This window comes from Colletotrichum higginsianum, chromosome 3, assembly GCF_001672515.1.
Source record: "Colletotrichum higginsianum IMI 349063 chromosome 3, whole genome shotgun sequence".
NCBI lineage: Eukaryota > Fungi > Ascomycota > Sordariomycetes > Glomerellales > Glomerellaceae > Colletotrichum > Colletotrichum higginsianum.
This window is the reverse complement of record NC_030956.1, coordinates 5772892-5788082: the sequence shown is the minus strand read 5'-3', so window position 1 is coordinate 5788082 and position 15191 is coordinate 5772892. Positions and strand designations below refer to the sequence as shown.

The following is a 15191-nucleotide window of genomic DNA, read 5'->3' as shown; positions in this document are numbered from 1 at the left end:
CCTTGAGGTGGGAGAACTTGACAGCTTGCGAACTTGGGTACTGGCGGGACATGAGCTTGCGTTTATCCATGCTGATGCGATGGTATGACAATCTGTGCACGTTGAGAAACCCATTCAATTTCACTCCTCGGGCCACTTTGGGGCGTCAGACACTCCCAGGTACGTAAAGGCATTCTCGACAGTCGCGGCAGAGGGTGTGCTTGGTTTGCGGGCGCTGGATCTGCCATTATTCCGGCAGGCGTTAGAGGGTTGAGTGCGGAAGGAAGGCGTACTGCTAGTGATGAACGTTCTTGTATGTAGCTATGTATCGTCTACGTTGTCACCTGATGTCGTAGGTAACTTGATGCTGAAGGGGGCACTCACGACTAGGCTCAGAACAACCTCACCTGCAGAAGGCCCTCTCCAGCAGAACGGTCCCTCCCAGCAGAACGGTCCCTCCCAGCAGATCGGTCCCTCCCAGCAGAACAACCTCACCTGCAAAACGACACTCTTCCACAGAGGGCCCTGTTCAGCAGAACGGCCCCTGCAAGGCATGTCAGACACTATGTCCTGTTCTACCAGCTTTCTAATCACTCTAGATAGCAAAACCGGCCCCCCTGCAGCCCCTGATGGACCTCGATGACGATCTCATCCAGTACTCGGATGATGAGTAGAGTTTGGACAGGAATTCGGGGACGTAGCCCATTGATCGTTCTCGCCATGCATCTGGACGCCGGCGGCGAGGTCAACGGGCAAACGGTACTCGCTGGTCCTGGCCGGGAAGGTACCAGGCGGCGACTTTAATTGGGTTGGCAACAACATTAAGGAAGGAGCTCTGTAAAAGGGTGGCGAAACAAGAACACAAGGTTGAGGCCCAATGAGTCGGGTCAAGTCTAAGGAAAATCGGAGTGAAGAAACAGTGCTTTCCAATCACAATGCCATTCATTTACTATGCCGGCTAGAGAGCTCAGAGAATATCTAAGCTAGAATGAGATTGACCCATGTAGGTCCCGTTGTTATTTAGATGTAACAGTTGTAGGAGAAGTAAATCGAATGTGTCTCTTGTGCAGTCCGATCTCAGACGCTAATGACCACAGCAATTAACAAAGCTTGGAGGACGACCATTAACCCTCCTCCCATGGCGGCCCTCGTCGACCTCTCGCTTCCGGACGTCTTCGAGCCGGCGTTGTTGTTGTTTTCCCTGGACACGAAAAAAAACAAGTGAATCCTAATGCCAAAAGAAATGAAGATTGCCGCACAAGTGTGTCAATGCTTACGCCGCTGCGCCAGGTGCGGTGGCTGCGCCGGCCTGTTGGCTGTTGACGATGTGCTCCGCCATGCCGATGGACATGTTGCCGCCGTTGAAGGCGACGAACTGAGACTTGAACAGAATGTCGCCATAGATCTGGAGCTTGGAGGTCGTGGCCTGAAGACCGCCGAAACAAGCTGATCCCAGGTGTCAGTGTTGGATCAGATGAGAGGGGGTTGAGTTAGGTGCAGCGAAGAAGGACTTACTCTGAGCATTGACCTGGGCAAAGTTGATATCGCTGCCCTTGACGCGGGCCATGTAGACGCCGCCAATGTCCATCATGAGATCGGGAAGCTGGGCATCACAGGGGAAGGTGACGCCGCCGACGTTCTGGTCTTGCTTGGCGCCCTGGACCTGCTGGTAGTAGGCCTGGACCATGGGCGGGTTGGCGAGGATGAGCGTCGTTCCCGTGTCGGCGATGGCCTGGGCGCCGGCCGTGCCCATCTGGACCTCGCCGCCAGCGACGGCGAACTTCTCGCTAGTGAACTGCCAGAAACCGGTGGTGGTGTTGATGGGGATCCAGGCCATCTGGCCGGTGAACTTTGAGGTGTCGATGCGGCCGAATTCGTAGGCGCCGACCGACTTCTTGCGGAGGTCGGCCGTAAAGACGGGCTCCGCAAGGCTGGGCATGACGTTGTCGAAAAAGGTCTTTTGGGCCGTAGGCTTGACGGTGTTGAGCTTGGAGAAGGCGAGGCCCAGGAGACCGTTGTTGGCGGTATCCTGGACGAACTGCTGTGAGACGGCGGTAGCCATCTCGATGGCCTGCTCCTGGACAACGGCGCCGCCAATGTCGACGACGTCGGTTCCCACAACGCCCTGGGCGCCGGAGCCATCACCGTATCTGATGCTGAACTGCTGTCCCTGGAGCATCTTGGCGCCCTGGCTCTTGCTCGGGTCGTACAACTGGTGGCCTGTCTGGGACTGGGCGTCGAGCATGGAGGTGAATACCCAGAGGTCGGAAGAACCGCTGTCGAAGTCGACGTTGACCTCCTGGCCGCCAATCTTGATGGGCGAGACGTACTCGACGTCGTTGCGGATCGGGGTGGCGGTGACGAGACCGGTTCCGGGTTGGCCAGGGGCGGCGCTCTGGTTCGTTGCGCCGGCGGCAAGGGACTTGAATCCCTCGGCCTGGGCGGGCGCCGGGTTCTTGGCTTCCTGGGCGGCCATGGCATCCAGCAGACCCTGAGGAATAGGCATGCTATACTTGCGATACGTCTTGAGCAGTTGCCTCGGTCCGTTGTGGCCCTCGAAGTTCTCGTTGAGCATTCGGGGCACGAGGAAGTGTCCTCGTTTCTGGAGATTAGCCCGCTTCTCGACCGGAGAGGCGTCGGCAAAGGTCGCCAACAGGCCGTAGAGGACCAGCGACCGCAATGATGTCGACTCCATTTCTGTTTTATGTGTGGTTCGTCCGTCACCAGATGTACAGCTCTAGAAACAAAGGTATAAGGAAACACAAGCCACACCAGGCGGCTTTTTGCTAAGAATGAAGGGACGGACGAGGGACTATCACCAGGAGCCCTCAGGATAAGAAATTAAAAGAGTCGTCGTCAAGGAACGGAAGCTGGTGACGGTGCGAAGAGGAAATGGGGGGAGGGAGGGAATAGCGAGATGACATAAAAAGAAGATGAATGGCAAGCCGGGTCGGGAAGAAGAGAAGAAGAAGAGGACGGGCCAGAGTTAATGTTCAACGCCGAAAACTTAGGAGATGGGCCGGTGTCCTGCTCATAGCTCAGGTAGCGAGGATTATACATGTTGCAAAAGAATGGGACGACGACGTCGTGCGCTCCGGTGCTTGGAGGTTTGCAGGCGGGCCAAGTCTCAAGTTGTGATGCCCTGGTCACAGAATGTCCCGGCCAGCAAGGAGCGTGCGCGTCCACGTTGAGCCAGGCCAAACCCGGGATGGACGGATCTAGCGTCGAACCGGTCGAACGAGCGAGGGTGGGGATGAGACTCAGAGAGAGTGTGAGTGAGTGAGAAAAGCCAGAGCCCCCATCCCGCCAGCCGGGATTCCAAGACGTGAGTTGCGGCAACATGGTGGAGGACCTGGTAGCATGTTTTGGGCATTGTGCGAATACGTCGACGAAGGACGATCGGTCACAGACTTCCAGGCAGGGCAGTCCCCTTACCCCACAGTCAGCCAAGCCGTGATCCAAAGCAGGGATTCCGGCCGATCAATGCCGGAAGGCTAGCGCAGGGGGATTTCAAGTGTGTGTACATGTGTGTATGTGTGTGTGTGTGTGTGAAGTTGTGGTGGAGGAGGAGGCGTTTTCTTACACCTCGCTTTCTGTTTGAATACGACGCAGCCAGTAAGTAGAGTCGAGAGGTCTGAGAGACACAGACAGAGATATAGCCAAGAGGTTTTGTGCTTCGAATGCAAAGTCTCATGGACGAAATGGAAACCGGCGAGCCGTCGGCTCGAGTTCTCGTTCAGCTTTATTTCGAGTCGTCTAGGCGTGATTACTCCAACAGATGGATCAATCTCTGTCAATTTGATCCGGGTCCTTTCGCAAACAAGACATCAGGACGATGCAGCGTGTTGGGATCTAGATGCCGCCGATCTGGCTCTGGCAAGAAGCGAACGCTAAGACGGAGGCGGCGCTGTCAACCTCCCTAGTGTCAACGCTTTCCCCGGCCGCCAGATACTCAGCACGCAGCCCTAAAGAGGCCCTGGCAAAAGCTTGCCGGGCCGATGTATTCCTTCCAATCCTGCCGCAGATGGCCAAACGTGTTGCTCATCACTTCTCCACCGGACGGAGTCGTTGAGCCGACCTGGTTCCGATGTTGCATAGACCTGCTTGGGCCAAGTACACGTGGCTAAGCATTTTGACGACGTAGCATGTAGAGAAACTGGCCCACGTCCTTCTCCACAGCATCTTATTCCAGTTCTTGCGTAGCAGCTTGAAAGCAAAGCTGGATGCCGGATGCTGGCTTCCGCCGACGTCGACTTGGGGTGGCTCTTTTATCAGACAAAACATTGACAAAGGAAGGGGATGGCGAATATCCGACGAGGACGCGAGGAGAAGCTGCGCTGATGCTATTCTTGGTCACAAGCGTCAGGCGGTAATCCCTCCATCTCTCTCCAGAACGAACCGGGTAACATCACCTAGTCCCCCCTGGGGTGTTGGCATTTGGAAACGAAAGGCAGGGTGGGAGGGTATTCCCGTGAATGCAACAAGCGACATCCTGGAATCGCGGTAACGTCAGGACCGGCAGGGGAGGGGGGTCGAGCGCGGGAGAGCGGCGAAAAGATGGGCAGTTCTAGTACGACGGCGCGTTCGAGGGAAGACGTGTGACTGACTGTAGCTTAACATCCCAGGCGCATCTCGTCATTGGCCTCCTCTCTCTGCTGGAGACTGTACAAGCGTAGTGTGTAAGTCAGCGTTCACAGTTGTTTCCACTTGGCGTTTCAGTGATCCCTGTGGTTGCTCTCCCGTCGCTAGCTAAGCCTCGCGGCGCTTGGATGACTACTGGAGCCTGTTGGGCAAATGAAGACTTTTCCTTCTTTCGCCAAGGGCGATCTGTCTTGTGGGCTAGTGTACGGGCCTCGATAAATGCTTGGCGTACTAAGCTTTGGGTGTTTGCAGAAGAGGGACACCGAAGACAATTCACCGTGGAGGTCGAGAGAGAGATCGGACGAAGGAGAAACAAGTGTGGGTTCGGAGCTTCTGAAGCCAAAACTAACATTGTTTGCGACACTCGGACTTACCAGCGGAGAGCCAGCCGTCGCTTTCGTGAGTGTGACAGGCAATTGACGGGCGCCTCCCGCTGCATGGTTGGATCGAGTGCATGTTTTCTGTTTTCCCCCAATTTTTACTGCCCATCGTTTCGCGAGAAAGACGACTGACTCCTCCATGGCCAGGCCGACCAAAAGACTCAAGGGAGAGAGACGGAGCGGCAACTCGGCAAGCCCGCTGACGTATTCACGGTTAAACGGCGCGCACCGGTGGTTCAGGTCGGCGTCACCGCGACTCCGAGAGACGTAACGAGTGCTGATCGGTCGATGGTGGCCATGGTCGTCCGGGTCAGTCCCCGTGGTGGTGATGATGATGATGATGGTGGGAGGGGACTTCTCACAGTCCCTCGCCTCCTCGTTGGTGGACGCCTCTAAGTGGACAGGCTGACAGGCCCTGAAACGGGCTGCCGAACATTCTGAGACAGCGTCGAGCGGCGGTAATCCCAGCGGCAAAGCCACCTCCGAGCGGCTCAATGTCCCGAGCGGCGCAAGTGCTGCCCCGGGCGAGGTCTGTACATCGTATATACGTACACTACTCACACTACAAGAGCAGCATACCCTGTGGTGCAATCCAACGAACGCCTTGAGCATGCATGCATCCATGCAGCAAGGGGTTGCATGGCCTGAGGGGCCGGACGTCGAGTGATTTGGAGTTAATAGCAAATGAGATGCCCACGTTTGAATGAGAGGGGAGGCGTTGCAGACAGGAAGGCCTTGTTGCACAATTTGCAATAGTCGTCTGCCTTACAAGGGATTCTAGAAACGCAAGGTGGTTTAGCTGAGTCAACACAACTCAGACGTGTTTCCACTTCACCCTTGTGACAGTAGCTGATGCACTTCGCCTTGAACGTCCGACACTGGCAGTAAGCAGACCGCCTCCTCATCTCCGACCGAGAAGTCGGCACCGGATGAATCCTTCCTCCCCGCGGCCGATCAGACTAAGGGGAAAGGAGAGGGGGAGACAATGGAGGATACAATGTATCGGTATTGTGGGAGTCGATTTCATCCGTGGGCCACACTTCTGTCGATGCGCTGTACATGCGCCGTACATGCTTTGGAATGGACACTGTCGGACTACCCCTAGCAAAATCAAAACAAAAGGCGACCCGTAGTTGGGCTCGTCACGTTGCGAGAAAGACAGACCCTGCGGCAAAGAGGAGATGAGATCAACTGTAAATCTGTGTCCCTGGGTGAGGGATTCGATTGTGGGCTCTTCCGCTTCCATCATCATCTGAACGAGAGAACGCCTCAGGATACATGGAAGAAAGTTGTCATGTTTGAGAGGGCAACTTTAAAATTCAACCTAAAAGCACCACAGAACGAGGATTGGCAAGGTTGGAACTGGTCGGACACCGTCTGGAGATTGAAGTGTTGTTGGTGGTTGTGGTCGTGGTCGTGGTCGTGGTCGTGGAGGTCTGGATGCGATGCGATTGCCAAGTGCGCCTCAAACGGCAACCTCTGCATTGTAAACAACGTTAAATGTTGTAAGGGTCGCACGCCGGTGACTCGGACGCCACAGTTCTTGGCAACTTGGCAGGTAAGTAACGTTTTGCGTATTCGGAGGTGTCTAGGCGGTGTCTGTATGTCGTGTCGAACCCAGCTGGGTCGTTCAGAGTCAGTGGCATGCAGTCTGAGGTGTATTAACTCCATCAATCATTCTCGCAGGCGGGCTCGTTGTGGGGGATTCCCATGACGAGAACCCCAGCTTGACTTCGCGCGATGGAGGCTCGAGTGAAGGGAGATGCCATCCAAAGAAGCGAGGTTACTTTCGAAGGGTGATCTGAGTCGTACATCGTAGACAGTCAGTAGAGTGTCCGGCTAACGGCGTCTAGAGTTTTCCCTCGGCGGTGGCTATTCTCTCAGTCGTCCGCATGTGCGACAGGAGAAAGCTCAAACATGCATGTCGTGGCTGAACAAAGTCGCCCAGTTCGGAAAGTGAAGCAGACAGGCACCCCATCAGACAATCTTAATGGGCAAAGATAAAGTCTTGGCGTTTCTTTCCAGGCGGCTGGCTGGTGTGAGAACAGGTTGGTTCCTGTCACAGCCGTATGGTGTTTGTGTGAGCGGGCGGCGAGAGGAGTGGCAAGAATGGCACGCGTCTAACTAGCTACGGAGACAGAAAGGAGCTTGAGGTGCCTCAAGTGGCTGGAGCTGTTGCAAGCCCCGGCCGGGGCAATTATCGCCGTATGCCGAAATGTGAGTCCTCAGGCAGGCACAGACCTAAGGCGCATGGAGACTAGGGTTCTCAATAGGGAAGGAATAGAGGAGACAACTCGGGTAACCCCACGTGATCTGGCCCGTGCAGCAGATAGAGTCTGGAAGCCGGCTCGCGCGGAAACGGAAGATCGGCAGCCAATAAGAACCGTATCATCTGCTGGGAGCAACACCCGTGGACACCTGTCGGGTCTGGCCAGCCAACCTAGGTACCTAGACAACTGGCTAGTCCAGATACTGTAGTGCTAAGTTGCCGCTATCCTCAGAAACCGCGCATTTCGACGGTGGTTAGGTGTAGGCTGAAGGTACCTACTGTAGCCAGCTACATCCTGCTGAAGTAACCACTGACCAGGCCCTTGCGGGCTGGACCCCGACTCTCGGACTGCGACCAACCAACGCTGACGAACCTAAACCCAAAGAGAGGCAACAGTCTACTGTCCCCTCTCCCGACTCCCGACGCCCGTTCCCGGTCCTACACCACTCAAATGCAGGCTTCCTTCACGCGCCCCGATTTGGATAGACAACGTGACTTGCGAAGTTGCGCCCGACTCGTTCCCAATCACCTGGTAGCCCCGCCTTCCGTCCGGATTCAGCTCCAAGCGCCAGCCTCGCTGATTTCGCAGTCCGTAGCAGTCTGTAGAGTCAGAAGTGCGCGCACCCGCAAACCCCGACTCGCGCCGACGACAACTCGTACCTAGGTCCTGTACTCAGTACTAGCCAGAGGAACCACAGCTGCCCGTCGCTTTGGTTTCTTCCCCACGCGCAACGCAACGTTCGCTTCCCGCGCAAAGTCGACGAACCCTCCGTCGGGTCACACGCCCACGCCAACGCTCACGCCCACCAACCGTCCGCACTGCACGCCCCCCATCCGTTCCGTTCATCAAAGGTGTGCCGCAACTGCTTTGGCTGTGCTTCGCTTTTACGGTGATTGTCGACTTCGACATCAGATATCGCCGACCGTCCTTCCCACCGTTCCATCTCCGAGCCCGGCCGCCGTTATCGCCATTTCTGTAGGGGTCCAAGACATTGCCGCATACACACCACTTTCATCTGCCGCGAATCCATCGCGTATCTGTTCTATCCTTCCCCGACGCTTGGGGGGCACCCTCCGACCTCCTCCCTTTGGCCTGTCATCGCCTCGTCTTCTTTCTCTCCCTCCCATCTCTCCTGCCCCGGAAGGACTCAATGTCAGACGATGAGTTCACCGGCCCCGACGGCCCACCCGGCAGCGCCGGCGGAGACCGCGACAAGCGCGCACCGCGATTCAGCTGGACGCCCGCCTACGAGACCACCTTCTTCCGATCCCTTTGCGACTCTGTACAGCTAGGACTGCGCGAAAACCATTCCTTCAAGGCCGATGCCTGGGATCGTGCCGCCACCGCCCTTCGCGAGAAACACAGTGCATATCCCACCAAGAGCCATCTCGTCAACAAGTCGGACAATGCCCGCAAGAAGTTCCGTCTGTGGCGCGGCCTGCGCGAGGACCCCGAGTTTCTTTATAACCCGACCAACCGTACTGTCACCGCTTCCGAGGAGGCCTGGAAGGCCCATATCGAGGTTTGTTGGCACGCCCCGCGCATTTTCCCTTCCCTGCCGTGTTTCTCATTCTGGACTTGTCGCTGACGCTTTCATCCCGCAGAAAGAGCCCTTGTCGCGCGCTTTGCGAGGGCGACCGTTTGACCATGAACAGTTCATGGAGATTCTGTATCCGGACGTAATTGGTTCCGGCGGCGCTCCGAAACGTATCATGAAGCCCAAGCGAAAAGGGCCGGACGTGATCCAAGGCTCCGAAGACCCCGATATGCCGGGTACCGCTGTCCTCGATCTCCAGGTTGAACCGCCTTACCGACCTCCTTCTCAATCTGGTGTTAACCAACAGGCACAGCCCCGTGGCTCTGTGAGCCAGTCTCCCGTTGCACAAACCCAACAACCCATGATACCCCAGCAGCAAAAGCAACAACAGCAGCAGCAGCAGCAGCAGCAACAACAACAACAACAACAACCGCCACCACCACAACAAAGACCCACGTCTACCGCGATCCCACCCAGAACGCATATCGCGGGCACAAGTGCTTTGACGCCGCCCGAGGAGACAGCTACGGGACGCAAGCGTTTCCCGCAACAGACCCCGACATCTGATAGTGCCGGCGGGGGCAAAGCCCCGACTGCTCCGATGGGACCACCAACGCAACCAGCGGAGAAGCGCCGGCGTGTATCGGGCTACACGAACCCCGCGCATGCGTCAGGATCCAACGCATTGTCCTCCCATGGCAATGACGCGTCGTCGGCATCCATGGCGTCTGCCGGCAAGCAGCTGATGGAGGACGGTCTCATCAGGATTGCCGACGCCCTCCGCGGTCGCAGCCCGCCGCGGTGGCCGGAGCAGGCCATTGACATCTTCTTCCGCGACTTCTCCGATGAGGACATGGACCTCCAGCTGAAAATTGCCGAAAAGGCCCTCGCGGATGACAACAAGGCTATGATCTTTTGCAAGATGTCACCGGCGCTGCGGAAACACTGGGTCAAGCGGCTGAGAGAGCTGCACAACAATAGCCGCAACACCTAGTGTGTCCCTCCTGATGCTGTGGCAAACGGCGAGGACTCGGTGTTTTCGATGTAAGAAGGCTTATCGTGTGTCTGTACTTGTGGACAAGTGGGCAACGGCTAAAGGCCAAGGATTAGGCCGTGATCAAAGGCTTTTTGGGAGTTGGCTCGAACTGAAGGCTGGATAAAGTGGAGGTTGCGAGGGCGTTCAAGGTGTCCGGTCTGCAAGGATTCACACGGTGGGGGCTGATGGAGTTAGCAACCAAACGGCATAGCGATTGGGGGAAGAGGTTGTATGTTGAGCTTTGGCGAAACCTACTTTTTGTTTTTTGCCTGGACGGAGACTTCCCATGATACTATTACCAACAAACACCAAGAAGAGGAGGAGCTGAAAGGACCGGGAAAGAGGATGCAGCTCGGTGGAGCCGGGGTAGCTGCGGTCCGGTCTCCTTAGTCGTATATTCAATACTTTTTCTTTTCTCGTCGATACCACCGTGATGTAATCTGTTTTCATGTGTCGATGTGGCGACAGCACCACAAGCGCGTCGATGAGGACGATATTCCAACTGTAGTCAGCCAAAAGGTAGTCGTCAACATCATTTAGGTTTGTGGAAAGCACCCGTGCTTGTGTGGAGGAGAATGTGATATCCGTGTTCGCCTCGAACGCCAAGTACATACAAAGAGCAGACGAGCCGTTCTGCGTCGTGTTCGTCAAGACGCTATTTGTCCTTCCCCCATGCCAGCAAACCATGCCTACATGCCAAAGAGAATAGAGAGAGTTGCAAGCCATTAGAAACAGACTAAAATTCCAAGCCGTCATTGCTCGACGCGCTCATCTCTTATTTCTTGCCCTTGGTCTTGTAGAGATAGCTGAGTGGGGCGTTAGCACCAGGTCATATACGACGAGGAATAGAAAAGGGAGGGGTGTTCGTCAAGTTCACGAAATGCCTACCTTCCAAAGATGCCCTCACCGAGACCGACAACGCCCAAGATGCCGAGTCCGAGGCTGACGCTCTGCCACGACAGGCGGCCACGCTCGTACAGACCCCAGGCCTTGTAGCCGAGGAAGGCGCTGAGGCCGACGACGCCAACGAGGTTGGAGACGACAAGGGCCGAGGCGCTGCCGTCGCTGAGGGAGGAGAATTGGCGCTTCAGCCACGAGTCGGCCTTGCGGGCCTTGCCGGCGGCCTTCTTCTTGGCCAGGTCAGCCTCGGCGCGAGCCTTGTGTTCCTCCTCCTCACGCTCGATGCGGTCGGCCTGGGTGTCCGTCTGAACGTCCTGCTCGAGGAAGTCGTTGGGGACCGTATGTACGCTCGGCATGTCGACGTCGACGAGGGACGAGGTGGAGGCGACGGACTCGACCGAGATTTCGGGGGGTTGGGGAGCGGCAGCCTAAGGAGGAGGATAGTCTAGGTCAGTTTTGTCCTTTTCTAACTTTCTTTCAGGTCCCTCGAGGACTGGGGGATGCCTTTCTTGGCGAGTAATGAGACACATCACGCGATCAATCAACGTACCTCCTCGGGAGTCTGTTTTGGGCCCTTGGCGGCCATGTCGGCGTAGGAAGCCACTGGAGTGATGTTAGCAACAGGCGCGTACACAAGCCATGACGTAACTTTGTTGGCACTTACTTCTGATGTGCAGTTAAAATGCTTCTAAGTTTTGATGTTGTAAGGATTTGACGACACAGAGAGAAAGAGATCAGTATGTGGTGTGTGCAAGATGTAAGGTGTAAATGCGCGTGGATGGGAAGGAAAAGTGTGTCAGATCGGCAAATGACGCAGGACAGGACATCAACAGGAGGTTCCCTTTTTAAGACGATGTTGTCATGTGAAGGAAGGAACCGGAAGGAAGGATGGCTGGGAGAGAAGGGGGAAAACTGGTTGCTAGTACGGATTCTACGCGGGCAGCAGGAAAGCAAGGCCGTCAGGTGGTTTGACCATCCCCCTCTCCCTCGAGCTTTCCTTGATCTTGGTTGGCGCGACGGCGTCTGGAGACCAATGACGTATGACGTTGTGCGGCTCGGGAGCTTGGGACAACCTGATCGGCGGGCCAATGAAAAGAGGGCGACCCACCATTATATGGGGGTATTCGGTCGCTTATTAGCACCGGGGGAGAACCCGGACGATGATGGCCAGGAACACTGTCATGCGCCGGGCCGTCCTCGGACTGGAGAGGGGGGGATGGGGCTAGATGACAGAATGAGCAGTTATAGACTAACAGAGGTTGATGATGATCTTGTTATTGTTTTTGCCCATGGTTCTGGCGGGAGTTTTCCCCATGTTTGGCATGCAATCTGACAGTCGATCGCATTTTTATCGAGCTAAAACAAGGAAAGGAAAGACGCAATCGCTCAGAGAAGTGTATTTCTATTGTTTTTCTTTCGTCGTACTGGTACACTTTGTACACGATTATGGTACATGAGATATGCCCGAATTTCCAGTCATGGTGTCATTAGCCGCCCTTTCGCAGCGCACCACATCCCCCCCCCCCCTTCCTTGTACAGCCACACGCCGTGTTTCCTTTCGTAGAGACAAGCGGCAGAAACACCTCCTTTTTTTTGTTTTACCTAATATTAGTTGTTGTTGTTGGCCGCTGTGGCATCTGTGGCCTTGGTGTTGGGCTGGGTGAGGTCGACGGGCTCGGGCTCGGGCACCTTCGGGGCCTCCTTCTTTTGCTCCTGGGCGTCGGGCTTCGCCGCGGCCTTCTTCTCCTCCGACTCGCTCTTGATCTCGGCCCTGGGGGCCTGGTCTGGGGAGTCAGCCTTGGTCTCCTTTTTCGCGGCGGGCGGGGCATCGGTCGCGTCGGTGCTGGCATCGGGGGCGGGCGGGGCGCCCTCGGGGGCCTCGTCGTCGTCGGCCAGCTCAGCGCCGTAGATGTCGGGGTATTTCCGGAAGCAAGTCTGCATTCCCCTGCGCAGCTCCGTCAGCATGCATAAATAAACCAGCCAATGTCAATCATCCATGCGTACTGGAACTTCTCGATGCAGTCCATGCCCTTGGGCTCCTCATTGGAGTAGACGAAGCAGCTGAAAGCAGCCTTGAACTCCTCGCCGCAAGGGCCGTCAGCCATGCCGCCGAGGCATGGGCAGTCCCAGTTGATCTCGCCCGTCTCGGGGTTGAATGCACCCTGCTGGCCGGCCTCGGCCTCCAGAGCCTCGGGGGAGCCGGGAGCCGGCGCATCTTCGCCGCCCTGAAGTACCTCCTGAGTCTTCTCGCTCGCTTCTGTCGGGACGGGGGCGGCGGCAGGGGCAGGCTTGGCCTCCTCGGCCTTCACAATGGCCCGCTTGCGCTTCTCTTCGACGATGGCATCAACAGTGGTGAGGTCGGACTCGGAGAACTGGGACGGGGCAGGGATCGTTCGCGCTGTCGTGTGAATTTTAGTCAATATGCAGTTTCTCGGCCAACTTGCAACCTTGCTGATGCTGCTTATGCTGCTGCTGCTGCTGCTCCTTCCCCCACTAAGGAAACGTACGAAGAGGCTCCTCGGCAAAGACCGGACTCGTGTTATACCAATAGACGGCACCGGCGGCAAGACCCCATCTCAATGCTGCACCCTTCCATGACCGGGGCTTGTCGGCAGGTGTCGTCGAGGCGAATCGTCGAGGGGCTGCGCGAATTGCCGACTGGCGGGCGGCGCTCACGGCGCGAGGCGTCGACCGGACGGCGCTTCGGTACATGTCGGGGTGTCTAATGGTGAAGATGCCGAACAATCAAATAAAAAGAAATCTGGGGAGAAGAATACAGAACGGATGAACGAGTACAAAGGGGAGTTTGAATTGCAGAGAAGGCAAACACAGGTCGCGCGGGATACGGACGGAGGCAGACGGAACTGGGTTGGTAATCCCGAATCGAAAAGAAAATTGAAGCTTCTATTGCGGGTTCTGCCGATGTTTTAGCGGCGCATTCCTACTGTTAGTTGCCCCTTATCAGCTTATCTTCGATAGCACACATGTAGACATCAAGTTGCCAGCCAGGTGCCAGGCCGGCCGATCGGTCGGTCAAAAAAAGATTGGAGAACTGAGGGACCACACCGTTGGTCGCCAATCATGATGCACCACTTCTGCGAGATATTCCAGTTTTGGCCTGATGACAACGACGCATCATGGGCAAGAGAGACAAACGTTGGTGATACATGCGGCATGCTATCTGCAGGTTCATGTGCGAGATTTGAACCATACACTCGAGTCCACAGCAGCATTTGACGCATCTGTTCCATTGGATCTGGTTGACCATATTTACAAGCACAAGATATTAGCCCTATATCTATCCCGTCTGCATTCATTTATACTTTTGTGTTGTTGTTGGTATCTCTGTATCTCCAACGCAGCTTCACGCCGGGAGCAGCCTCGAGATGTCGCCGCCAAGCTTTGAGTGGCACCCTGTAGCCCTTCTTCGGGAGAGGAGGCCAGAATATCCTGGTCCCGCCGACTTCACACTCATCGTACTCAACCAGCCCGTGAAGCATACCCCCGTCTTTGACTCGTTGTGGACTAATGGTATGGCGCTTGAACCTAGATTTTGACACCTCCTCTGCTGACCCCCCCTTCTAGCTCTCACACGAGTCGCTGCGGACGGCGGTGCAAACAGACTGCACGATCTGAGCAAGGCAGCGGAAGCCCGCTCTCATTCACCATTTGTGCGTCTTGACCTATCTCCGGCCTGACTGCCAGCTTCTTCTAATCGTCGCCGCCGCAGACTAACCTCGACGTCATCATCGGTGACTTGGATTCCTTGCTCCCGCCCGTCAGGGACTACTACACGAGCCTGGAGAAGCCTGCCCAGGTCATCCATGACTCCGACCAGTACTCCACAGACTTTGGCAAGGCCGTCTCGTGGATCCGCTCAAACCATGAGCCGGCGATCGACATTGTGGCTCTCGGGGGGCTGGGTGGTCGCGTCGACCAGGGGCTCAGCCAGGTGCACCACCTCTACCTCTTCCAGCCGGGGACAGACTACGCCCACGGCAAGCTGTATCTCGTTTCAGGCCAGAGCCTGACATTCCTCCTCAAGCCCGGCCACCACAGCATCTGGGTCCGTGAGGGCGGCGACGACGTTTTTGGCAAACATGTCGGCATCATCCCCATTGGCGGGACCAGCTACATCACCACCAAGGGCCTCGAGTGGGACGTCGAGGACTGGGAAACCAAGTTTGGGGGCCACATCAGCACCAGCAACCACGTGCTGCCCGAGACAACGGTGGTCGAGATCGCGACGACGAACACGGTGCTTTTCACCATTGCCCTTGCGGGCATTGAATAGACCAAACTCGACTGTCGCTTGTTGTACATGGCAACCAACCACCACTGATACTCGAGAAGAATTGCATGTTTTGCATGCAGGACTGCAGGCGCCGACTCCCTCCTCCCCCGGAAAGGAAAAAGAAGAAGAAAAAAAACAGAAAAAAAGAACGCCA

The 15191-nt window shown here is 56.2% G+C and overlaps 5 protein-coding genes across 5 annotated transcripts; 2 read left to right on the top strand and 3 right to left on the bottom strand.

Annotated features, from left to right (window-relative positions):
• Window positions 1–1252: 1252 nt before the first annotated feature.
• On the bottom strand, window positions 1253–2674 carry CH63R_05297 (Eukaryotic aspartyl protease; the record flags this gene model as incomplete). The annotated part of the gene is made up of 2 exons (XM_018300272.1): window positions 1253–1425; window positions 1495–2674. 2 exons carry the CDS (start codon window positions 2672–2674, stop codon window positions 1253–1255), a joined length of 1353 nt encoding a protein of 450 aa, XP_018161518.1.
• A 5746-nt stretch (window positions 2675–8420) lies between these two features.
• On the top strand, window positions 8421–9801 carry CH63R_05296 (uncharacterized protein; the record flags this gene model as incomplete). The annotated part of the gene is made up of 2 exons (XM_018300271.1): window positions 8421–8792; window positions 8875–9801. The coding sequence occupies 2 exons, from the start codon at window positions 8421–8423 to the stop codon at window positions 9799–9801; spliced, it is 1299 nt and encodes a 432-aa protein (XP_018161517.1).
• An 817-nt stretch (window positions 9802–10618) lies between these two features.
• On the bottom strand, window positions 10619–11099 carry CH63R_05295 (uncharacterized protein; the record flags this gene model as incomplete). Its single annotated transcript, XM_018300270.1, has 2 exons — window positions 10619–10649; window positions 10732–11099. The coding sequence occupies 2 exons, from the start codon at window positions 11097–11099 to the stop codon at window positions 10619–10621; spliced, it is 399 nt and encodes a 132-aa protein (XP_018161516.1).
• Window positions 11100–12351: 1252 nt separating this feature from the next.
• On the bottom strand, window positions 12352–13455 carry CH63R_05294 (CHCH domain-containing protein; the record flags this gene model as incomplete). Its single annotated transcript, XM_018300269.1, has 3 exons — window positions 12352–12688; window positions 12748–13141; window positions 13251–13455. 3 exons carry the CDS (start codon window positions 13453–13455, stop codon window positions 12352–12354), a joined length of 936 nt encoding a protein of 311 aa, XP_018161515.1.
• A 674-nt stretch (window positions 13456–14129) lies between these two features.
• On the top strand, window positions 14130–15037 carry CH63R_05293 (Thiamine pyrophosphokinase; the record flags this gene model as incomplete). Its single annotated transcript, XM_018300268.1, has 3 exons — window positions 14130–14274; window positions 14329–14414; window positions 14474–15037. 3 exons carry the CDS (start codon window positions 14130–14132, stop codon window positions 15035–15037), a joined length of 795 nt encoding a protein of 264 aa, XP_018161514.1.
• Between the last annotated feature and the right edge of the window lie 154 nt (window positions 15038–15191).